Source organism: Nothobranchius furzeri, chromosome 2, assembly GCF_043380555.1.
Source record: "Nothobranchius furzeri strain GRZ-AD chromosome 2, NfurGRZ-RIMD1, whole genome shotgun sequence".
NCBI classification, from domain to species: Eukaryota; Metazoa; Chordata; class Actinopteri; order Cyprinodontiformes; family Nothobranchiidae; genus Nothobranchius; species Nothobranchius furzeri.
The window spans coordinates 72,879,012-72,905,392 of NC_091742.1; the positions used below are offsets into that span (position 1 = coordinate 72,879,012).

The 26,381-nt window shown below is 41.9% G+C and overlaps 1 protein-coding gene across 9 annotated transcripts in view; it reads right to left on the reverse strand.

Moving 5' to 3' along the window:
* LOC107377098 (nuclear factor 1 B-type) overlaps nt 1-26,381 on the reverse strand; it is a 107,076-nt gene that overhangs the window by 44,360 nt on the left and 36,335 nt on the right. For 5 of the 9 annotated variants that reach the window (XM_015946524.3, XM_015946522.3, XM_015946525.3 and 2 more), the window contains exons 3-10: nt 19,748-19,804; nt 16,864-16,932; nt 13,102-13,222; nt 11,503-11,624; nt 7,665-7,799; nt 7,347-7,531; nt 4,587-4,725; nt 3,736-3,818 (exon numbers count right to left, since the gene is read on the reverse strand). In XM_015946524.3, coding sequence (XP_015802010.1) covers nt 3,736-3,818; nt 4,587-4,725; nt 7,347-7,531; nt 7,665-7,799; nt 11,503-11,624; nt 13,102-13,222; nt 16,864-16,932; nt 19,748-19,804 — 911 coding nt within the window. The remainder of the gene's footprint in view (nt 1-3,735; nt 3,819-4,586; nt 4,726-7,346; nt 7,532-7,664; nt 7,800-11,502; nt 11,625-13,101; nt 13,223-16,863; nt 16,933-19,747; nt 19,805-26,381) is intronic. The other 4 variants (XM_054747543.2, XM_015946523.3, XM_070547877.1 and 1 more) reach the window with 3 other exon arrangements.

A 26,381-nucleotide genomic window follows, 5' to 3' on the forward strand; every position in this document is an offset into this window, starting at 1 on the left:
TTTTTTTTACTTGTGCTCTTCAAAATCTGTCTAAAATATGCAAGTTGGTAAGAATCTGAACATAAAATATTAGAAAGTGTCAATTTATCAATAGTCTAGAGGAGAAACAGAATTCATTATTCTAGAAATTATTGTATTAGAAAATCATTCAGAGGGCCACAAATGGCCCCTGGGCCACACTTTGAATGTCCTGTACTTAGCCTTTTATTCTGAAGAACATGTTTTGGTTCAGCTGAGAGGTCTTTGCTTTTGCTGCACCTTGATTTTTCTTTTGAAAGAAAGTCTCAGTGGAACAGTGTTACCAGTGCTTCCATGTCATTGGTTATGAGGGTTCGGAGAGTGGCTCGAGGTTTTTGCCACACACAAACTTCTACTGAGACCTTTCAATAGCAAAAGCAAAAACCCAGAGTTGAAGCTAAATCAAGGTGCAGCAAAAGCAAAAAGCCGTAGACAGAACCAAAACACAACTTCAGAATAAAAGCCTACATAGTCTTCAGAATAAAAGCCTACATAGTGACTCTGAATAATGCAGAATTAGGAAGGAACCCAAAAGTGTATCAAATAAATTAACATTTCATTTTGGAGTATATATATTTACTTATTAATTATTTCATTTTGGTTGCTTTCTTCAGGTATATTTAGTGTGTGACTGTATTTTATCTTTTTTTTTTTTTTTTTTTGGTCGACACTTTTGGCACAAACCTTATTCTGTACAATACAGTTAGAGGTAGCAGCTAAAGCTGGAAGTTCAACTGATTACAACAACATGAGGGCAGTTAGTTGGTTACATTTCACCTGCTAAGTCAGTGCAGCCCTGCAGCACAGCAGAGGCATGCACCCTGTCAATGCTCTCCCAGGTTCAGGACAGAGTGCGCATGCCCTCCAGCATGCAGACTTTATATTTTCATTAGCTAACTGTTTTTATTGATTCAGGGTCACAGTGCAATGAAGTTAAAGCACAGACACACTCACACACATACACTAACCCCCTTCTTCCCGCATTTCAAAACAACCTCACATACAGATTACAAATGACTGCAACAGCAACAAAAAAAAAGCCACACACAAGATGATGTGTCCCCTTTGCATGCATTATGCGAGCGCACGTGTCGGCAATCCAGCTGAGAGCTATCTCTGCCAATACCAACCTAACCTTGCCCTGTGGTCAACGCATTCATTTAGTAATGCATCGGGAGAAAAGTGCAGCGTTAGCACTCTTCGTGCAGCGGCGGACGTCTCTGCAGAGGCTCTTAAAAGAGATTTAATCAGAGATACGCTGAATATTCAAAGCCTCTTGCAGCGGTCAAGAAAAACGCTCCTTCTTTGCCCCTCGAGCACCTGGATGGAGCATTTTCTACTGAAGTAAAATCTGAGAGGTGTTTATAAATAGGAGCATTTATCAGTGTGGCTCCATCAACAGCTGCCTGCTGAACCTGACTCAGGAAACAAAGCAAAGTTGCTCCATTCAGTGTTTGCTGTGTGTTTATCAGAGGCTGGGAGCGTACACCCCCACACCGCTCCCGCCACAGCTCCTCTAGGGCCTCGCCATCTGTCTGCTGGCACCGGCACATCAGAGTAGCGCGGGGCAGCGGGGGAAACCAAATCAAAAAATATATATAAAAAAAAAAACAACAAGAGAGGAGGGGGTGGGGGTGGTACATGGAGCTGGGAACGTTAGCAAACAGATGCGGGCAGATTGTGGATTAGGATCCTTCCTTAGATAATACCAAATGACATCTGATCACGGATCTTTCCCAGCGGAATGCTTGACGGTGGCATTCCCTGGAGGGGTTAACCAAGGCGAGGGATGAATGGAGGGGCTTCACACATTCACTGCCTGGGATCCGTACAGCAGGTGTGGGAGCGGATGGTGCTGTTTTGTTTTTGTTGATGTTTTTCAAGCCCGGTCTGTGTGTGTGTGTGTGTGTGTGCGCGTGCGTGTGTGTGTGTGTGTGTGTGTTTTAGCACAAAACATCAATACTTTCAGATGGATTTTCTAAAAATGTGTTAATCATGGTATCATTAATTATTTTAGAGCAATAAAATGTGTTTATTTTAAAATCATACACATTTAATCTTACGTAAGATTAGGTCAAGGGTTAGAAAATGTATGTTTGAGCTCACATCCTGTAAGAACGGCAAAAAGTATCCCCTCTTTAATTTAAAATTGGGAAAAAGGAATCTCCAACGTCGGTGGAAATCCTACGCACGGCTCCAGGCCTAACGCTTTGCAGCAAACGCCCAGGAACTTCTGGACCGGTGGTGTAAAAGCTTGTGCCCCCGACACAATAAACACATCACCGCAAGATGAGGACAATGACGAAGTATTTTCAGAGAGTGTTTAGTCTTGAAGGACTTGGCTCCAAGTCTCTTCCCTACTCCACCGAGCCAAATCCCAGAGCCGTTAAATCAGACCATGGAAAACAAAAACAAGTGTGATGAGCAGGATGAATCAAGACAGGCTGGATGTTTTCATGCTAAAAATAATTATTCATCAGGACAGAGTGTGCGTTTATCTTCTGGAGAGGTGTCCCTCCGCTTATTATCTTCTCCTGAGAAATCTTTCCAGGCCGCATCCGAGGAACCCTCGGTTTACGTGGCCGGGCCTACATCGAGGATATTTATAAATCTTATTGATTTAAAGAAAATCTGGAGCGAAACTTGACTTCATTGCCTCTGAGAACTGAGAATTGGATGAGTTTCAGCAGATTGCTGCCGTCTCCTGTAGCCGTGCTACTAGAAAATGTGGAAGACAAACTGTTAGACTTCAGCCAAGTGAATCCTCCCTTTCCTCCTCCGTCATCCTCCCGGGTGGGAGACCAGCATCCCGAAGCCAACGACAAAACAAGCCCCTTGCTTTTATTATTTTCTCTTAAATTTAAGTCAGAAAAGAATTGTTGAGAAGGAGAAGAAGGGAGGAAAGTGCAGCTTTGTGATTTTTACTGAACATAAAAAAATAAAAGAGCGTAAACTGAGGAGGAACCCAGCGATCATTATGGAGCTCCGTGCAGATGCATTCAATTAGTTGTGGTTGGAAAAGCCTTGGCCTCAGACCAGCGCTTTCAATAAGACGTGCTGGGGGAAGAGCACACACACTCTCATCTGAAAACACTGCAACAAACACACACACAGGCATTACCACTTCTGTCCGAGGACATCCTACAGTAGGACGATGCCCCTTTTCCGTACTCAGATTGTAAATAAAGGTTGTTGATTGCATGTGTGTGTGTGTGTGTGTGTGTGTGTGTGTGTGTGTGTGTGTGTGTGTGTGTGTGTGTGTGTGTGTGTGTGTGTGAGAGAGAGAGAGTAAGCCTCCAAAATAATGTGCGAAGGTAACAAAAAGGAGCACATTACGCTCTGAAAGCACCCATGTGTCCCATCTGTCTTTTGGCAGTGGCAACAGTGACAGTGACCCTTCACCTTTTATGACTGGCTTTAAAGCGAGCAAAGTGTAAAAAGAAAAGGTCCTTCAGACCCAAACACACTCACTCGCAGACCCACTTACTGACTCACAGGACTCGGTCTGAACTAACATTCACAAACAATATTTGACATCAGCAGAAACTCCCTGTCTTCATTTGACTGCTGCCTGAAAATCTAATTCAGAGCCTGACTTCTAGGTCATTCTAAGGAGGGGGAGTAGGGGGAAACAAACTGAAAAATAAAAAAAAAACAACTATACATGATATGTGGAGCAGGTGAACTTAGAAAGTTGCAACTGGGGAAGGACCTCACCTGTTGCTGGTGGAGAAAAGCAGGATCTCTTGGGCTCAGGCTTACAAAACGATTAGCTGTCGGGGTGCCGGGAGATGAGTAGACTGGGTGACATCACAGGGAATAAAAAAAATAATTACAATCACCCGTACACCACAGTAACTGTCAGTGAAGTCACTATAATTTAAAACTAAAGCCATAAAAATGCAGAGTTATATTAAAAGTGGAGTCCCACAAGGCTCTGTATTTGGCCCACTTCTATTATCTAAATATAAAATAGATCCAATTGCATCAAATAGCATTTTTAGACATTTTCTATGGATGGTAATGTTATTTCACAGAATCTCCAGTGTTTTGGGGTAATTAGTGTATGTCACACATACAAAAGACTAAACCCACCAGCTGTTGATAACTAAACAAAGTGATCTCAATGAGAGTGGCACAAAAGTAAGATTTTTTTGTCATTTTGACTGTATTTCTCAAAACATAATGCCAAAATAAAACTGAATGTCTAATGATGTCATTTACATTCATACAGAGACAAAAGCTTTTGTTTTTGTTAAAAAATTTCTTGAAAAGTTCAATTTCAAGTTCACTTTTTTCATCTTAGTCAAAATTACATTTGAGTGCTTGAAATATTCGCTTCATTTCTCATCACTCCACATTTGATGAAAAACAAACAAAAAAGAACAAGAAAGAACCATTGAAATTCCAGACTCTTTATTGACTGGTGGTTTAAATGTTACCTAAATGTTTCACTCAAGCTTTTTCTAAAATAATCCTTCATATGTTCAGAGCATTTCAACATTTGTGCCTTTCACACGTGCTTACAAGCACGACTTAAATCTGCATTCTGATGGCTGGATGCTCACCTTCTGTCGATGTGGTGATGGGTTTGGTGTCGGCCATGGAGAGCGTGACGGGTCGCACAGCGCCGTGGTGTGGGGATGGAGCCAACACTGGGGTGAAGTGGCCTGGGACTTTTCCAACCCCCTGACTACTGCTGTTAGCCTGCAAAAAACCCAAAGAACACACTTAAGTATGGGTAAATGGACTGTTTTTGATATAGCGCCTTCTAACGTCCTGGAACCCCCCAAGGCGCTTTACAACACAATCATTCACCCATTCACACCCTGATAGTGATGAGCTACAATGAAGCCACAGCTGCCCTGGGGCACACTGACAGAGGCGAGGCTGCCATACACTGGCGCCACTGGTCCTTCCAACCACCAGCAGCAGGCAACGGGGGTTAAGTGTCTTGCCCAAAGACACAACGACAGCAACAGACTAAACGGGTCTCGAACCTGCAAACTTCCGATTATGGGAAGAGCACTTAAGTCCTGTGCCACCGTTCACTTTGAATGTCAAGTTTACTAATATTTTAATACATTCGTGGTGCTCTCTGGTAGGAATGAATGCCTTGTAAGTTGTTCTCTGAGAGATCCTGTTTGATGAGGTAGAAGTCAGCCGGAGGAGAAAATGGAAGAATGTGGCAGGATTAGAGTCTTATTTGCTGATATTTGAACATCTTGCCTCTGATTGGCTAACACGACTCTACTACTGACTCTGTTTGCTCTACAATGCTGATGTTTTATCTCCACAAATAACACAAGCCAGGAGGAGTTCTGCTGTGTGGTGGAGTTGCTAATGCTAACAGTTAGCTAGCTGAGCCCTGCTGTTTCCTGGACACTAAACCAACAGTTTTCCCCGTTGTGAGTCAAGATGGGTGAGTCCATGTGTGTTAAGTGACAGTGTGACGTAGATCTGTCTGGATTTTCTAATCCTAGAGTTTCACCGTCTATTTTCTATCAGAAGCTAATGCAGGAGACCATTTCTATGTTCAGCCTGCATGAAAAACTCAGAGGGACAGATTATAATCAGAAATAATCATTAAAAATGGGTTTTCAGTGAACCTGCTCTTTAGGAATATCATGTTTTCTGGATGATTTGTGGTAGATCATGTTACATTGAAATTTAAAAGCTGCTAAACACAGAACAGCACTTGATTTGTCCACAACCAGGAGTCACAGCCCCACCAGAGGACCCACTCTCTCCACCGACTTGTGTTTACAAGCTCCCCTTTGCTTGTAAATGTGCATTTGGCCAGATTTCAATACACTGAGACAAGCGTGCAACATACTAACTACGCTCTTACAAACCACTTTGCCCTGAACAAGCTTCACAGCTAATCACGACGTACGTGTCGACTTTTCCAGGGGGCTATAACGTCTCTGCTCGCAACTGAAAACCTCTCTCCTAATGCTCCGTCTGAAAATTTTAGCACTTTCAGCCGCTGTCCTGTCACAGTTATTACTAATTCTCAGGGGGGCGCGAGCAACAAAGGGTCCTCAGTCACTGACAATGGATTTCCTACATGATTTCACACAATGATTTTAATGGTGCTCATAAATGGAATTTAGGAGGACGCAGGCGTGAAAAGCCAGGGAGAGTCGTGTAGTGACCTTTTATAATGGTGAGAATGCACCACTATAGAGAGCAGGGCAGAGAGACTCCCTCTCTATATGTATATATATCTATGAGGCGGTGGTGGGGGGGCAGAGATAAAGGAAGCTGGCGGGAGCTACTCTGTGAGGCGGCTGGAGACTGTCTGGGCCGCCCCGAGTCAAAACTCAAACAGGCCTTTCTGGAGAAGAATCGTGTCCACAGGGTTCCCGTCGCTGTGAATAGAATGTTTAATTAGAGTGTAATATAATCTGCGTTAAAGCAAGCATAAAACATTCTGGCACTCGTCCATGGGATTATAAGCACTGTGTTACTTGCAGACCCCCCCCCCCCCCCCCCTTCATCCTCTGTTCTCCCCTAAACTAAGTGGTCTTCCCTCCCGAAAGGCCCCCCCCCCAAATTTCCCCAGCAGAGGGCCAAGAGCTGGGCCACGGCAACGGCAAATATTTACAACCTTTATCATTCCCCGCGGTTTTTCCCTCTGGAGCGGCGGTCTTTCTGCCCGTTCTGGAGACAGAGTCGTCTACCAAGTCTTTGTTTACAGCAAGGAAATAAAACTTGCAGCAATATCACACGACCTGTCACTTACGGAGATGCCTCATCAAATGAATACACTCCAAACACAAGGCTTTGCATGCACTGTGTGACCCATGACCTGAGCCGTGGCGCATGGATCTGATTCTCTTTGTCTCATCAAACAGACAGAAAAGTCAAAATAATGAGAGTCTGCTAACAAACTGAACTCATTGACTCAGTCGTCTTACTTGTGCTCATAACACTTCACTCAGTGAGAATTTACTGGATTGTCTCTATTGCAATTACACCCGTATATTATATGTTATTGAATCATTAAGAGTAAGCAGCTCTAACAAGAGCTAAAAACAAAGAGACATGTGCATCAAATTTCTGAGTTGTTGTCAAGTAAACAGACAGGATTTTGACTACTTACTTATAGATTTTTACCTTTTTAATTGATGCTGTTCTACCATAACAAGGATGCTTTTATTTTGAAGGAGTCCCAGCATGAGTAGTGATACACTGCATGCTGTAGCTTATCTTTTCTTTGATCACAGACCGACAAGATAAAGAACAAAGACAGGGAGCAGAGTCAGGTTGAGCCACCCTCTGACTTCTGTGTAAACAGAAAGAAAATCATAAAAGCGGCCGACCTGGCTGCTCTGTGGGCTGGACGGGTCGTATGATGGCACGTAGCTCTTGAGGGGATCAGCGGGGTTGAGGTGAGGTGGGTAGCGGATGGTGGGGTGTGAGAAGTAGTGCGTTGGCGCCGGAGGCAAGATTGTGGAGGTCGGGAACTGCAGGGGCGAGTGTGGAGGGGGGCTCCTGGATGATATAACTGAGAAGCAAAAGCAGAGAGATAAAACAATCACCATTGATCCACCGAGCCAAATCAACTCCAACTATCGATTAGTCTTCTCCTCTCTCCCTTTTTGACTGTTTGAGGAAAGACCAGGTCACCAGTAACTCACCACTGTGTCCCACACCTGTTAGGCCTGGGTGGTGAGGCTGAGAGAAAGTGCTGAGTCGTGATGACGAGTCCGGTGGAGAGGTGGGGCTGAACAGTGGCTTCTCTGGCTTCTTCATGGTGGGAGAGGACATGTCTGCTGGGAGGAGACAAACCAAAAATATGTCCATGGGATGTCAACACATGGACAACTCGTCCATACTCACTTTTATCCATTGTTTATTGGTATAAAGAGGTCTAATCAATAGTTTTGTAGACTTTCTGAAATTATTTTTGTTTGTGTGTGGCAGCAGATTGCACCATTTGTGCTTTAAAAATGGTGAAAGTTCACCACAAGTTCAATGGCAAAATAAAAAGTCTTCTAAAACTGCAGCAGAATGACTGATATTTATTATTTCTTGGACATTTTTTCACAACCCTAAACTATAATGCTTATTGCATTGTAGGTACATAGAAACTACTCTTGCATATAGTGTATTGCCCTATACTATCGAGTTTTGTATTCTTGGTTACTCTTGTACACTTTGCTCTCTGTTCTGAGGCTTAGTAACACACACATGTCCCCTTTGTGGGCTCAATAAGGACCTAGTAAATAGTCTTATCTTATTTTTTCTAATTTGAAAATGACCGCAGTTGGAAGTCGTGTCTTTAACCCTCTAGAGGCAGGCGTTGCAGATTTGCAACGTTAAAACCTACCTACCTGGTTACTCCACATACGTATTTCATGAGCATTTTTTTAACTCTGAAGGACTTAAGTTGTTCGTCCTTTTCTCAAAACTTATTGTGAGCCTGAGAGGGTTAAGGAATCATGGCCTGCGGGACACATCGTCTGCTGCACATCCATTTAACAACAAACAGTAGCCTAAAAATCAAAATAAACCATAGCAGTAAAAAACAATTTAGCTCTGCAGGTCGGTCTAGCCGCGGTCCATTGGAGCCTCGGCAGGTCTATCATTGGCTCGGCTAAGTTTAGACTGGGCCAATCACAGCGTGCTATGTTTGTTGAGAGACAGTGCCGGCTTAGCACCATTACGGCAGTTACTATTACCATTTTTAGGAAGATGGCAGAGCTGCTACGGAGCAAAACAACAAAGACGGTGGCAGCTCAGGAACACCACCAGCTTGAAATGGTTTTGGTATCCACTTTGGATGATTTAGGCTTGAGCTTTTCTTTAAGACATGAGCAGATACAGGTACTTCTTTTTCAAAATTGTATGGCAGACTTCCCCATTGGCTGATTTTCATACCGATGAATATGTAATGTTGTTCGTTTCTCAGATTGGTTCTGATTGGCCCAATTGCGTGAAGAGACAGTTTAAAAGGCAGCCGAAGAGCCTGGACCCATGACTGAGCTCTGTCTATGGGGCGTGGCCAGACTATATGCTTACGTGTATAGGATGGCTTGCTAGGCTACACAAATAGCTCTTTGGGAATCAACGTGTTGATACTAAAGTACAATTTTATGTGTTAAATTGACACTTTTTTTCCAGATGTAAATATAAAAATGTGAACATTTTTTGTCTCTAAACAAGATTTGAGCTAAATTATTTCCTTATGCAATCTGACACCCAAATGATCCACAGTTTAGGTTAAACTCTAATTTAATTTCAGGTGGAGCAGAGTTTAACCCAAAAATCTCATTTGAAACTATTTATTTAAAAACACACACTAATCAACAAAAACGTATAAAAATATGGGAATTTTTCTATAAAAATGTTAGCGTTATCATTATTTTTAGATTTTTAAAAATTTGTAATATCTGACACTGGATTTATTTCCCAAATAAATAACAACAAGCTTGACTAGAAATCTTAAAACTAGCTAATAAATGTAAAATTAAATTATTTTGCTAGTTTTAAGATTTCTAGCCAAGCAACTTTTGCTTACCTCATTGGTAATTTTTTATTTTCAAATTTAAAAAAATTTGGACCACATCTAAGAAAATGTACCTTAATTTAAGTAATGCAGCTTGTCTAGAGAGGAATTTATTTTCTTTTTAAACGAAAAATAAGATAAAATGTCTAAAAACGAGGCTTTCTTAGAAATCCTTTTTTTTTAAAGCGAGGACTGGTTGAGGAGATTTGGACGAGCAGAGGAAAGAAAAGTGTACATCCTTCAAATTCTCACTTCAGATCTCAAACCTTTGCTAAAAATAATGAAATCATTTTGTGAAAAATATGCTTGCCTAACGTTACCTCCCCTAAGGGCCAAAAAGCTTTTCTGGTCTCTAAAATGATGACAGACCTCTGGACGTAAACGTGAAACCAAAAATGAACTCCAGAACAGGACACAGCTCCGGGATTACAGATTTTTAAGACATAATCTTTAGGAAAATTCAGCCTTCAATTCCAAAAAGCTCCACTGGAGACATGAGAGGTGGGTGGGAACAGGTGTAGCGCCGACGAGCACAAAGTACACTTACGGGCTGCTCGTTACCGCGCATCTCCGCTTTTATGAGCAGCGCTCCGCTGTCACGGCGGTGCGGTTTTCAATTTTCCATGGTGAGACACAGAGTATGAAGGAACGTGATAACAAATAGATGCGTCTCCTCGCGCTCCTTCCAGGAACAACCGTGGAGCGCTTTTCCAGTCTGTTAGGGATTTCTGGGGTGTGTAGATTTCACATCATACATCTGCATGAGGCATCATTTTGAGACGTTTCTGTACCCAAAAAAATCCCCAAACAGGAAAGCTGGTGTGAATTTAGGGGTTTTTCCCAGAGTAGGTTTGGAAAAAGAAAACTTTAAAACATGTTTTTTTGGATTACGAGAGGAAAGAAACAGCATTTCCTCTAGTTTCTATCAAACTGGGTGACCTCAGCTGTTTGAAAACGTGCACTCCCGACTCTTAGTGATGGATTTGTTTTGTATTAGAAGGGTAAATATATGCCTGAGTGTAATTAAATCCCAGCCCCACATTTCCAGAGCAGAACCTCACAGAGAGACATATCCCTCCGCTACATGTTAAGGCTTCTGTCGAACGGCGACCATGTGAACAAAACGACTGTTTGGCACTCGGCAGGACTCATATGGGTTTAATATCAAGCCACTTCTCATTTAATCTCTTGACAGAATAATGGCTGTCTTTGGAGCGTTTCCTACCCACTTCATTCCCTTTCTCCTCACCCCAAGTGGCTACGTTTATGCAGCGCCGCACTCTCAGGCCTTGTGCAAAGGGACACGCTAAAATTTCCTGTGGCCACATTGTGGCTGAATCCCACCACCGCCACGTCTCTAGCGAATCATCTGGTGTTTTTCTCTCGCCGCCTCCCTACTGATTGTATTAAATGAAAAAAAGAGGTGATCTAAGTTCAGACTGCAGCAAAAACCACTGAGCGTCTTTCGGATGAAAATACGAGTTTGATTTTCTGTGATTTTATGCGTTTCCGTCAAACTGAACACTTCCTGACACCTCTGGTTTCAGGGCGGTGACGGAAGTCGTCAAAGAGTGACAGCAATCAGGAGACGGTGAGACTTTAATTACAAGAGGAACAAGACGGCGAGATGAGGGGTTTGGCTGTCCTGTGAGGACCTGTTGTTTTTCCTCTCCAGCTGAGGCAAATGTGAGAACACAGGCGTGTTTCTCTAATGCACATCTCTGATCCTCTGAGCTCTTTGCATTAAGTTATTAGGTTTATTAATTCCCAGTCAAAAGCTGCAGAACAACCATGTCATGCAAAGAAGGGATCGTTCGGTAACTGGTCTAATTGCTCCAAATGTGAAAGGATTTCTCTATAAGTGCATCTAAAAAGCTCCTCTTACACATCCTCCTGTTTGTAAAGCTGCACCCTGCCTCAGAAATCTTCCCAAAGGTAAACAGAAACAGATAAATCAGGCAGGTCACCTCCATCTCGGTCGTGCCAGTTTGCCCGACTGCTGGCAGGCGAGCTGGGTGACGAGTAGAAGTCCGGTCCTGTTGGGCTGGTGTCCATGTTCTCCTCCAGGTTGACCGTTTTGGGCCTTTTGCTGTGCAGAAGAAAATTAGAACACTTTCAGTCATGCTGATGTAACATAAACGGCTAAACAGGAAGATGTTTGCTGTAATACTTAAAATATAGTCCCACGATTTGTTTCAGACTGTTAAACGCTAGGCTAGCAGCCGTAGAGAGTTAGCTTAGGTTAGCGCAAAGTGCAGACACACTGTAGGACTTGACTAGAAATGAGCTAAAGCGCCGGGAGCTAAGCATGGTTCATCTTGGTTTAGCTTAGTTTAGCTTGGTTTATTGAGCATGAAGTTTGAAACAAAAATCTGTATATTTTTGTTTAAAAGCTTCGCGCTAAGCTAATCCAAGCCACACTAAGCTAACCACTGACCTTTAGTGGCACTAGTAGCACTTTTAAAAAGTTGGAAGCTTTATATTTTTATTCAGTTTTTTGTGATAAACTAATCTTAAGCTAAAATAGTATGTTTTTATTTATTTGTAACCAAAATGCATCAAAATGACATTTGAATGTTCATAAGCTTTGTGGACTTAACACCACGTTTTTAGATAGGAGTTTAGCTTCTAATCCTAGCTAAACTAAGCTAATATAAGCTAAACAGGAGGAAGCGTGAAACAAAAATCACTATCTTCTTGTTAAAAACTTAATTTTAAACTAATACTAGCTAAACTAAACAAATTAAGCCAAACCGAAGAGAGCTAAGTATGGTGCATCTTAGCTTAGTTTATTTGAGCATGAAGCTTGAAACAAAAATCAGCATCTTCTGGTTTAAAAGCTTTATGCTAAGCTAATCCAGGCTAAACTAAGCAGCCGCATTAGCCTTTCAGGATTAAAAGATATCTAAACTAAATCTAAACTATTCATAAACATCTAGATTAAAGCTAAATTTAGGCTGCATCTTCTATAATTTTCATGATAAACCATGCCACACAAAGCTAATCTAATCAGAGCTTTACTAGAATACACAAAGCAACTCTGTGAGCATTTGTTTGAATGGAAAAGATCTTTTCTGACACCTAAACTTTTTATATAAAAAAATACTTTATTTGGTCTAAAATTATTTTAACATCCAATTAACGAAAACCAGTGAATAAATAAATAAATGCACTTTTCACATGAAAACCTGTGACCCAGTTCTTAAATAGGAAAGTCCAGGATGTTTTGGGGTTGAAAAGATGTCTGACAACAACTCTTCATAAATGTCTAGGCTAAAACCCAGGCTACATCTTGGTCTTTAAGCTTTTTAGAGCTCTAAAACCAGATTGAGGCATTAAACCTCTTTGTGTTAAGCTAATACAAGCTAATAATCTTAGCATTCACTGGATTGTCACTGCACAGATAATATTTCAGCCGTATCACATTTTAAGGTTAAAATAAACATTTAAAAAACCCTTTAAAGAGTAACAGGAGTGGTTCTGACTGTAACATGATAAATATAAAATCCTTGTTTAGATGTCACTCAAGGAAGCCATGTTTAAGTGCTGCAGTAACTTCCACCCACCTGCCAGGAGGAGAGGAAAGGGAGCGGTGCACCCCCAGGCTGGAGTTCATGTCATGATAGTAGGGCTGGCCGGGCATGTCCGCCATGGAGAAGGGTACCGCTGCGCCATGGGTGATGGGCACTGCAGAGGACACAAGAAGGAGCTCAAAGTCACACTGATGTCAGGCTGTAACTCATCTTTCAGTTAGCAAATGGTTGCAGAGCGGAATGTCCTCAAGAAACCATTGAAAGTATAATAATAAGTATTAGTGTAACATTTGCAGCTCTATAAGAAAACAGAACTTTCAGTGAAACACTTTGCAGCTTCCTCGGATAATGATTTATAGTGGGAACGGTGTTCCTTTCCTCGCTGCGGTTAAGGTGAGGGATATTGTTTCAAGTGTGGCCGTGCCTGTGTTTACAGAACAAAAGGGGCTCGCCGCCCGCGTTCGCCCGCATGCTTCCACTCGCATCAGTGTGTGGCCCGCCAGGCTGCCTGCAGCTCAATGCTCGGTCGGTTTGGAGTGGATGAGAGGATGGGAGTGTGTGGCGCAGTCTGTTGTGGTCTGAGGTTCACCACTGGCACGATCCATCCGCCAAGCTTCCACCCTGGCATCCCACTGAAGCCTTGGCAAAGGCCCCTCACCCGCTGTCACCCACACCGAGCTGTCTGTGGAGGAATGCATCCGGCCCATGGATGCTGAATACAAGATCATTGTTGTTTCTGTCATTCATGGTTCACACCACCCCCAGCCACGTCTCTGTGGTTGGTGCGGTGTCAGTAGTGCCACTCCGCCACCCTGTCAGTCAACGTATTCAGCCATTGTTAAACCCTTACAGCCCTTCTATTATAATTCATCATCGTAGTTTATTATGAGAAAGAACAGCAGATAAAACCTCTATAGTTGTTCTTGTTTCATTTAAAAACAAACGCCTTCCTTCAGAAGAACCTGTTGCAATAATGATTCCAAATCCTGGATCGCAATTCAGCCTTGAACTCCGCAGCTCCCTTTGATGGACTTCAAAGAACGTCTCAACAGCTCGGAGAGTTGGGAGAGAAGCCCGATGATGGACGAGCAGCTGCTTAGATATCTTCCCAGGGAGCGACCGGCTGAGTGAGTGGCAATTCCTGCGTGTCCGGCGACCTTTTTAAAATTCCTGCATGGCTTTAGTGAAGCCGGCCTCTGTCACTAGAGAGCAAACATGGCAGCTCAGAGGCCATCTGGTCAGAGGGCAAATTAAACACTACCGCCTTCAGAGTCTCCAAGCACAGAAGTGAGCAGGCTGTGTTTTTGGTGTAATAATAAAACAAATAAACCAATTAGGTGCAATGCAATCACATGCCCAGAGTTGTCATTTATTAGCATTTTTGTCACTTTGGGTTGCCATAAAGCTCTTCCCAAGATTTGTTGAAATATTTTCTGTTTTGTTGCAAAAGAAACAGGTGAAAATATGTTTAAATCTGCTCAGAATCATGGATGACGTTTAAAAACTAGAATTTCACTCATAAAGCTACTGCATGAAACTCCAACATAACCTTTTAAATATTCTGAGCAGAAAACGTCTACGTTCTGATGTCTAAATTGTATAAGCTGCGTAAAGAAATGCTAAAGCTGCTGCAAGTGGCTCATTTTGAGTCACCATGGTAATCACACACTTGTGTTTTTCCTTCACTTGCAGATTGAAAGAGAATATATTGAGCTGAAATCTGTGTTTGTGGAATACTTTATTCTTTCTTACAACTCTGATCCAGCTTTACTCCAAGGGGAAATTTCTTAGATTTTTGATAATTTCGTTTAAAGCTGCTTTCTGGAGTTTTCCCCTGTCAGAAATTATGTATGATTTGTCAGAAATCCGTAAAAGTGACTATCTCATCATGTACTGTGATAAAATGTAAGCAATATGTCTTTTTTTTTTTTTTTGCTAAGCACGCCCCCTGCCCCGCAGAGCTCCGTGCAATAGGAAACTGAGCGCCGACCAGAACTAACCAATAGCGTTAGACTACCGCTTAGATGCTTCAAATTTAAGGAATACCTCGGCTGATGCAGAGTTGATTAACTTTTCACGGACAAGAAAGTCTCTAAAATATAAAATATATGAGAACACTACATGACATGAGAATAATACTCGTAAAACAGCGTGTTTTAGCCGTTTGTCGGCTACAGGAGGACATAAATAAACTAGAAACGTGAAGTCGCTATCTTAAAAAAACTGAAGAAATAATTTGTGTGATATGCTTGTCAGCCACTAGATGGTGCCATCGAATAAGAGAAATACTCCAGAAAGAAGCTTTAAGTTGAACCATGTATGGCTACCAAAAATCTAAACATTTGGCCTGTAATTTGTATACTTTATTTAAAGCAGACATCGGAAGGTTTTTTGTCAGAGGTCACCATCTAGAGGCAGGAAAATGTGTTGCACCTTTAAGCCCCTCTCGCTACTTCCATGATTACGACGCAACACTTTTCGTTCGTGGACGTGCACCTCTAGCTGACCAACAAGGCTAAAACCCATTGTTTCACCATTATTATTCTCATGTTATGTTGTTTCTTCGTTTGTATGTGTCAGCGGGTTGTAAGAAAATATAGTTCAACAGAAATTTTGGGATATTTTATGTTATAATGCTGAATCAATATTTAAAAGCAGTGTAACTTTTTTTTATTGAGAATTCACCTGCAAACATTTCCTGTTTCTTTTGTGTGAAGCAATTCAAACTCCGACTGCTAGGTGGCAGTAGTTTTTACCACTTTCATTCAGTTGGAACGATATTTCGCAAAAACAATGGATGTGTTTTAAAAGTGTCTTATCTGACTTTTCCAGTTAAATTCGGTCGTAAAAATTGCATTAGCGTCATCATCCTTCAGGACTTTGAGGCCCAACAATCCAGTCAGCTTGAGTAAACTACCACAGACGCGATGCGAAGTGAGCTGCTTAGACGTCTCTCTCCAGACGTCTCTGTAAATATTCTGAATGATTCCAAGTAATCTGATTCTATTTAGGGGAAATCCAATTTTAATCCAGTCTGTGTAATCCATTTAACCCTCGTTGTATTTTCAGATTGACCTGAAAAGCACTTGAATCTCTGACTACAGAGCTGAGCAGGAACTACACACCTCCCTGGACCCAACCAAGGAGCTCCATGCTGCAACAAACCAGCAGTGCAGCATCAGTGTGTCTCCTTTAAACGCGGGAGGGGGGTGGGGGGTGGGGTGGGGGTGGGGGGGTGAGTGGAGTCTTTGTACTCCGCAGGCATGTTCGTTACAGTTGCTGCCCGAGCTCAGAGGCTGCACAGGTAAACGGTGCCTTGACGTGCCCTCGGGTACCAAAGGAGTCTTACAGAACAACCGTCAACGGCTCTGCAGAGGGGAGACGTGTCTGTGCAGATGAGTGCAGACAGCTGCGCTCAGGAGCCCAACTCGCTGCAGAACTGGATCCACCACAGCACAGCTGTGTGGTGGGATTTCAGTTGGTACGGAGATTAGGAAGAAAAACTGAGTTTTATGTTGCAGAGCAGGATAAAGACGCTTTTGTTTTCTCCTTTAAAAAAAAACCAGCTCTTACCGTTTATATGGAAAGACCATAAACACACACGTCTCTGCATGAGCACACACACGTGATTTAACCTGATTAATGACTGTGTGATTTTACAGAAAGCTTGCCGACTCCTGCTCTAACCTCCTTGCACCTGTTAGACGTGACGTGGATCTCAGCTAAAAGCAGGACTAGGAAGCACCTGAGAGCTTTGGGTAAGCAGGATATTACAGAGCAGAAGCGTGTACTCACTTCTGGACACTCGCACCAGCTCTGCAACACTGAAGACTCCTGATTTGATGAAACTGTCTTCCAAATAGACTGCAAACGACAAAAACATGATTATTTTACACACTACTGAAGCTGTGGTTGATATTAGGGCAGGTCTGAAATAAATTCATTAAACCAGAGTTTGAGCATGACAGGTAATAAAAACAGGTGTAGCATAAGATTTAGTATGCTGTTTTAAACAAAACTCAGCAAGAATACAAAAATGAATGATTCTCTGTATTTTTACTACAATCAGTTTATATTACGTCTTTCTATTAGAATTTATCATTTTTATATTTAAGATAAATGAATTAACCTCCTTCTCTGTTTTTATGTGACTGATCAGACATGTCCAAAGGGTGTCCCTTGTAGCCACTTGAATGAGTTCTGTCTCTCCAGTAGGCTGTAGACATAAAGCAACATTAACATTTTATTTCCCGATCTTTAATTATATGCCTACTTTGGAGCTATTTTGATAAACAAATAAATAAAATTACCATGAAATAATGTCAAAGTTTTTTAAATGAAGAAAATCAAATGTTTGTGGCCCACAAGGACCTTAAACTCCTCTTTCTAAAATGTTTGGACACCCTTGCTATAGAAAAGTCAGATTTTTGGGGAGGTCTGTGAATGCACCACAGCTTAACAAGGCTAATTCTTGCTAGCAACAACGTGTGAGGAAGTGAAACTCACTCCATAATACATTTTACCCAAGTATGCTAGCTGCTCCTTAACACATGCTAATGCTAGCTTTAGAGTTTCAGCTGCTGTTTAAACCTGATACATCTAAGTCCAGCTTGCTTTGTGCGAGCCAGAATCAGGCAAACCGAGGCTTGTTTTCAAGTCTTTGTTTTCATTTTTTGGGTGCATTTTAGTGTTTCAGACTTTAATCGGTTAAATGTGATCAGATGATCTGACACTCAAAAATGGGTCTGTGAATGCATCGTTGTCAAGCAGCAATATGTATGTTATGCTAACAAAATGCTAACAAAACAGCTCCTCCATATGGAGGTTTTTGCTTCTAGATTTGTTGTTTCCAAGAATGTATTTAGATTTTTTTTTAATGTTTGTGTTAATTGGAGTTTGACTAAAGTGGTACCAGAAAGTTCCTTCTTCAAGTGGCTCAGTTATTATTTGAAGAAAATTTGAAAAACTTTCTTAAAGAGCAAGTCACCCCCAAATCAACTTTTTTTTCTGATAAACTATATAAATGTGTGTCTAATCGTGCTGCAGAAATGCGTAGTCAATAGTTTTGCACTTTAGTGCATTTTAGTTAAAATTTTAATTTTCTGCCTAAAACTGTAAGTGTTGTGCCATTGTCAGGTAAAAACTCTGCACTGGATTTGATATTAAATCTGCCATAGCTATTGGCTAAGAGGTACACAATGATGTTAGATGGTACATTATGATGTCACAATGTTGTGAGTGTGTGTGTATTTGTTTGCGGCTCCACCCTCTCGGTCTGCTAGGCAACAGCATTTGTTGCATTTTCAAACAGGAAGTGGGATTTGAGTAAGAATCTGGTCATGGGTGACTTGCTCTTTGACAACCAGGGATTACATCAACCAGTGTGGTACAGCTGTAGGTGATTTTGTTTTTGATGCCTGTTGTTTCTGAATCTTCTTTACATAATTTGTAAAATTCATAAAAAAAAATGTTTTGAATTTTAATTATATGACCAATTTAGTGAAAATGTGAATATTTTTAAAATGACCTTATATGTCACTTTTTTTCAGCCAAAAAATATAAAAGAAAGAAAAAAAGCTGCTACGGAAGAGGATTAGGGCCGCTGGAAAAAAATGCAAATTAATGACTTTTTTCCCTCAGGATTCTGAATTTTGACCTCTGGGATTAAGGCCCTAATCCTTAAAGAAAAATTAAAGGTAGTTTCTTAAAATCAAACACTGAAATCACCTGAAAACTTGCTATCTGTACCTTTCTACCAAAAACCTGAAAGTCAGAGTGTGAAAGTACAGAAGAGGATTTGGGCCAATGAAAAAAAAGAAAAGAAAAAAATAATAATCCTAACTTGTATCTCAGAATGCTGTATTTATGTTTAATATTTATTTGTAAATATTTCTCAGACTTTTTTACTTCTGAGAAAAAGTCAGAATTGTTTTTATTTCAGTGGCCCCAATCCTCTTCCTTATGAAACTTTTTTTAAGTAACTACATTATTTTTGGTTTATTTCCAGATTATTTTCTGATCCTTCTATCAGGTAACTACTTCGTACTTAAATGTTACTGGTGGGTTTGTGGAGACCTGTTGGCCCCATCAACACCATTCAGACTCATGTTATGAAAACGCAGATGACCACTGCTCTGCTTTGATTTTAACACCGAGGGGTTCTGGACTCAACCGGAAGATGGAGAAGCATCTCCACTGGCACCTAGAGAAACACTTAGCGCCTCCTGCGATCCAGAAGCTTGTGCCACCGCCAAGGGCCTCCTGGGTTCGACTCACTGGTGTGTTTTCCTTGGCAGAGACATGGGCAGAACCTGCTCTTGACGTATAAAACTAATTATACTTCTCAAACTCTTTGCATTCCAGAGAGCGGGTCAGTCCTTAAGAACAGCGGCACTATCAAAAGATATTCTCCACAGGTTGGCTCAGGTATCAGCCTTTAACTCCCTCTGTTGAATTCTGATCATTTCCAGTTTCAGCCTAGCCAAGTGTAATAATGAGTGTTTACGTTAGAGCCTTCAGCTGTGTGTGTGTGCGTGTGTGTGTGTGTGTGTGTGTGTGTGTGTGTGTGTGTGTGTGTGTGTGTGTGTGTGTGTGTGTGTGTGCGCGCGCAGTCAGAGCGCTGTCTGGAGCAGGTACAGCGTGCATAAGCCGGAGGAAAGAGGACTGCTGCTCCATGTACCTGGAAGGGGAGTTTTGCCGGGCTCATTGTGGCTTGGACTTCCTGACTGCTGCGAGTCTGCAAACACATACAGAGAGGGAAGAGGGGGGGTCAGAGTGTGAAGACGTACAAAAGCAACAAAACAAGCAGTGATTATTGATTAAAACTCCACACAAGTCAGGATGTCCTTGTTCTACGGTCCCAGTGAAAACCAGTGCCCCCATAAGACGGCTTCATTTGAACAGGATGATCGTTAATGGGAGGAAAACCCGGCGTCTGACACAGGATGACCTGCAGGGTTTTACCAGCAGACCTCTGGGGAAGGAGGGGGGTGTTCAGGCGCTTGATATAGGAGGGGGGTCATTATGGCACAAGTACAGCAGCAAAGAGGGACAGAGGACAGGGAGGGGCTGGGAAACACAAGGAAGCATAAGTGGAATTCTTTCCACCAGCTACAGGGTGCAGGATCTGGAATGAGGCAGCCTCAGACTGACGTCTTTTACCTTAGATACCTCGCCCGGAAATGTGTGTGTGTGTGTGTGTGTGTGTGTGTGTGTGTGTGTGTGTGTGTGTGTGTGTGTGTGTGTGTGTGTGTGTGTGTGTGTGTGTGTGTGTGTGTGTGTGTGTGTGAGATATATTCCTGACTGATCCCTTTAAAGGACTGGAGCCTGTTCCTCTCTTGAATTCTGCCACACAAAAGTTGTAAACCACTGAAATTGGACAACATAAATCAGATCTGTACTGGTGCGTTTGCAGCAACGGCCATGTCTGAACCGACCATAATGATCCGAACCGGGCCAGGGGCTGGGACAGAACCAGAACCAGAGGGAAGATAATCTACACCTTTAACAGGTGACAGCTTCAGCATGAGAAGCTGGAGGGACCATGAACTCAGATACCCTCGCCTCACAACAACACCCACTCTCTTCTATGGAGCTGCTTTACAGGGAGGAGGAGGAGGACGAGGCGAGAGGAGCAAAAAAAATAAAAAAATAATCTGACAGATTTATTCCTTTCTTGTTCTCTCTCTGTCGCTCTCCCGCTCCGTCTTGTTCCCCATCTCCCAAATTTGACTATTAAACAGCGCTGCAAAAACAGAATGTTCTTGGCCGCCGCTCAACAATGACAAAGTGTGTGTGTGTGTGTGTGTGTGGGGAGGGGCCCATACATTAGGAGGAAGAAAATAAATCCTCTATTTTCAGTTTACTAAAACAAACAACCAAGTTAGGCCCCTAAAACATATGTGCACTCTGAGCAGTGACACCGTCATAGTGTCTCCTTCAAGGGTCCGACTGCTGCACGTCTCCGCTGAAACAAAAGCCCAAACTCCGTTTTACAACATCTGACGAAGCTGTAACTCAGAAATGATCCCTTCTAAATCCATTAAGCGAGTTCTAAACCGTCAAATTTACCAAAGATTAAGCTTCTCTGGAGCTAAAATCTGCACTATGCACACTGATCAGGTCATTGTCGGCCAAATAATTCCCTTTGATTTGCATCAATTATTCTCAAAGTTCCTGCTCATATGCACACACACACACACACACACACACAACAACAACAACACACACACACTGTGTGAAGAAGATTTTGCAGGCAAGTGGAGGTTTGTGTGGATTTGCTGCAGCACATGTCCATAAAGTGATTGCATGGAGCTCCATCCCCCTCCCCCTCCTCTACCCCCATCCCTCTTTCAGAGTCATCCATCAGTCTAGTTACTACTGCCAACTCCGGGCTGCTCCCCGAGAGCCACTGAGAGGGAGAGAAAAGAGCATGAGAGAGCAGCTTGGAGGTAAGAGAGGAGGAGCTTTGGGAGGAGGTGGGAGCGGCGCTTCACTTCAGAAGGATCAGATCAGAGTTTTAGGCTTTTGTTTTGTTTGTCTTATTTTCTCATTCGACTTCTTCGAGAGCCGAACAGGCATGCATGACAAAAAGAGCAGATGGTCGTGGCAATTAGAGATCGCAAGCAGCATCTTCCAGCATGAGCCCCCCCCCCCCCCCCCCCACACACACACACACACACACACTCTCCCACCGTAGCACCAGGAGAGACCACCTGGATGACTCAAGGTGGGATGTGAACATATGGCACATCTGCCAGGCCTGCTCCGGAGCTGGAAACACCTCCCCTATTGCATTACATTCTACCTTTAACCCAGGAAGGGCAGCTTTATGTTCTGTTTGAAATGTTGTTTTACTTTTTCAGATACTTCTAATAGTAATTAATGTGCTATGAATGTAATTTTAGCGTGTGTTTATGTTACTCAGGTGAGATTCAGGTCCCAGTTAGTGACTCAACAGGTATTACTAAAAATGAATGGTTTTAACATCAACGTACCATGCTACAGTATTGGATCTACCTTATTTATTAAAACTTGGCCCCAAGAAGCCAAACTTTTTACAAACGTTTTAACGGATCATCAGGGCATCTGAAGGTTTTTCTTTGAGCTTTGGCTGATTTTTCTCTCCATCTACATTCATTTCTTCCTCACAGAGAAATAGTTTTAGATGTTACTAAGCCACCATATTCTGACCAAACTGTTCAGATATTATAAGTGTTGTGTCAAACAGTTAGCAACCAAAAATTTTGAAACATAATCTTTAGCTAATAGCATGCTAATGTCAACACAGAGAAAAAAAATGCAAACAATTATTCTTGGCACTTTTATAATTCTCTGGAGACAAAAGGAGGAGTATGGTAATAGTAAGTAATAATAATTTAATATTGTGTAACTTTTAAGGCAAGCAGCTCCATAGTTCTTAAGATTTTTTATGCTTTTCTATTGAATCAACAGACATAAATGTGCTCTATCAGGGGTCTGTCCTGCAGTCTAAAGGGGAATCTATGAAAATACCACAGGCTACACAGTTAAGACTTGTTAAATGTTGTTTTAGCACCAACAGGATGATCCTCACAGCTGTCTGCTAAAGGCTGTTAGCTTCATTGTACTTTAGCAGCATTTCTGACCAGTTATTTAAAACAGTGTGTTTTTAAGCCTTTGTCATGAATCATTAATCAATAAAAGTTTCCTCAACTCAAGATAGGAGTTACAGTTAAGAAATAACTTTGTATTGCTAGCTTGCTAATGTAGTAGCTAGCAGTTTAGCTAGTCACTGGCTAGCTATGACAGAATGTCACAAAAGGCAAAAGTCTAACCGTTTGACACCGTTTGACAGCTAAATATGAATTTTTGTTCGTTCTACAATTTTCTTAACAGATTCAGGCATAAAAATGCTTCTGAAGACTATCTAAACATAATAAAACTTTAAACAACTTTAAAACTATGTACATTTTGCTAAAAACTAGCAAAAGTGTTGTAGATAGTAACTGGTAAACGTAGCAGAGTTTGTTCCCATTCCTTTAGAGGAATCTATTAAAATTAATACATAAAAATGTTTTTTGACACTAACAAGGTGACTCTCTGTGAACTAGTATCTGAAAACATGACATTAACTCAATGACTTTGCAGGGCTGCCAATTCTCACGCGTGACACACACATTTGACCCTCTTCACATGCTCTCATGCTACACCTCCAATATCTCACGCTGATTAAACCCCCCCCCGGCGCTCTGATAGTCAGTGAACAAGGTGAAACGCCCCACCACCCCATTCCCCCTTCACGCATTTAATTGTTTAAAAGTTGGCAGCCCTGCCTTGCATCTATCAAGTCCTGTTTACAAGTTATTTTCTAGAAAATCAAAATTACCGTGGGCGACGGTGCCACAGGAGTTAAGTGCTCGCCCCGTAATCGGAAGGTTGCAGGTTCGAGCCCCGCTCAGTCTGTTGCTGTCGTTGTGTCCTTGGGCAAGACACTAAACCCACGTTGCCTGCTGGTGGTGGTCGGAGGGACCCGTGGCGCCAGTGCTCGGCAGCCTCGCCTCTGTCAGTGCATCCCAGGGCAGCTGTGGCTACATCATAGCTCATCCCCACCAGTGTGTGAATGTGTGTGTGAATGGGTGAATGACTGATTGTGTTGTAAAGCGCCTTGGGGGGGTTCCAGGACTCTAGAAGGCGCTATATCAAATACAGAATAAATAAATAAATACATAATTAATTAATCTACAGTTAATCTATAATTAAATTAGAATTAATCTACAAATAATCTACAGTTAATTTGTGGTATTTATTTATTGATGATACTACTCAGATGTGATTTTGTATGTCTGTGTCCTTTTCATGCAGTTTTCTGTTTTGTAAACTCTCTTTTTAAATGTACAGGTGCTGGCCAGTAAATTAGAATATCATCAAAAGGTTGAAAATATTTCAGTAATTCCATTCAAAACGTGAAACTTGTACATTATATTCATGCAATGCACACAGACCAATGTATTTCCGATGTTTATTACGTTTAATTTTGATATTTATAGGTGACAACCAATGAAAACATCAAATCTGGTATCTCAGAAAATTAGAATATTCTAAAGGCCAATGAAAAAATGTTTGTTTCTCTAATGTTGGCCAACTGAAAAGAATGAACATGAAAAGAATGTGCATGTATAGCACTCAATACTTAGTCGGGGCTCCTTTTGCCTCAATAACTGCAGTAATGCGGCGTGGCATGGACTCGATCAGTCTGTGGCACTGCTCAGGTGTTATGAGAGCCCAGGTTGCTCTGATAGTCGTCTTCAGCTCCTCTGCATTGTTGGGTCTAGCGTATTGCATCCTCCGCTTCACAATACCCCATAGATTTTCTATGGGGTTAAGGTCAGGCGAGTTTGCTGGCCAATCAAGGACAGGGATACCATGGTCCTTGAACCAGGTGCTGGTGGTTTTGGCACTGTGTGCAGGTGCCAGGTCCTGTTGAAAGGTGAAGTCTGCATCCCCATAAAGTTGGTCAGCAGCAGGAAGCATGAAGTGCTCTAAAACTTCCTGGTAGACGGCTGCATTGACCCTGGACCTCAGGAAACAGAGTGGGCCAACACCGGCAGATGACATGGCACCCCACACCATCACTGACGGTGGAAACTTTACACTGGACCTCATGCAACGTGGATTCTGTGCTTCTCCGCTCTTCCTCCAGACTCTGGGTCCTTGATTTCCAAAGGAAATGCAGAACTTGCTTTCATCAGAAAACATAACTTTGGACCACTCAGCATCAGTCCAGTCCTTTTTGTCCTTGGCCCAGGCGAGACGCTTCTTGCGCTGTTTCTTGTTCAAGAGTGGCTTGACACACGGAATGCGACACCTGAATCCCATGTCTTTCATGAGTCTCCTCGTGGTGGTTCTTGAAGCGCTGACTCCAGCTGCAGTCCACTCTTTGTGGATCTCCCCCACATTTTTGAATGGGTTTGTCGTCACAATTCTCTGCAGGGTGCGGTTATCCCTAGAGCTTGTACACTTTTTTCTACCACATTTTTTCCGTCCCTTCGCCTGTCTGTTAATGTGCTTGGACACAGAGCTCTGCGAACAGCCAGCTTCTTTAGCAATCACCTTTTGTGTCTTGCCCTCCTTGTGCAAGGTGTCAATGATTGTCTTTTGGACAGCTGTTAAGTCAGAAGTCTTCCCCATGATTGTGGTGCCTTCAAAACAAGACTGAGGGACCTTTTAAAGGCCTTTGCAGGTGTTTTGAGTAAATCAGCTGATTAGAGTGGCAGCAGGTGTCTTCTATATTCAGCCTTTTCAGAATATTCTAATTTTTTGAGATACCAAATTTGGAGTTTTCATTAGTTGTCACTTATGAATATCTAATTTAAATGTAATGAACATTGGAAATACATTGGTCTGTGTGCATTGCATGAATATAATGTACAAGTTTCACGTTTTGAATGGAATTACTGAAATATTTTCAACCTTTTGATGATATTCTAATTTACTGGCCAGCACCTGTATTCTTTATTCCATTTTGTTGCAGGTTACACAAACAGCCCACTGTCTGTGTGTCTTTACCTGCATTATATTGTTATTCTCTTTGCACATGTCCTGCTTTATTATGCGAATTTCCCCACTTTGGGTTTAATAATCAATTCATTCGTTCATTTCTCTTTTTTATAGCACATAAATCACAACAATATGCTGTCAGGGACAGGAAAACAGGACAGAGTATAATATAAAATAGAACAAAATAACATATTTGAACAGTTTATTTGCATAAACAGATAACTCAGTTCTTTAAAGTTTTGTAAAATGCATATTTTTAAATATGTTCTGCTGATATCAGTCAAAATAATACTAGAACACTTAACTTTGCAAAAAAAAGTTTAAAAAACAAAGGAGGGGCAAAGCTTTTGCACTGTACTAAAAACAAGTGTGGATAAAATAATTATGCTTTTTATTATCGTACTGAGAAATATTGTGTGGTTTTTTTTTGGAGGGCCTGGGGCCCGGTGTCTGTAGCTAAAAGGTGTCCTGTGCAGAAGTCCGGCCAATCTGATAGTCCTCAAATAAACAGTAGTGTAACCTGTAAATAAACAGTTGCGGTTGAGGAGCCTCGGCTTTGCCCTGGGAGCTTGGCAAGACCCGACACCACACACACATGCACACACACACACACACATGCCCTTGTCCAAAAACAACATTTCTTGGCATCCTCCGTCCGTACCACTTGTTTAAATAAACAAACTGGTTCATGAAGGAGAAGGAAAAACAGTTCCACGTATGAATCAGATAATCCGCTGTTACTCAGCAAAAAAAAAAAAACCTGCAGCAGAAGGGGC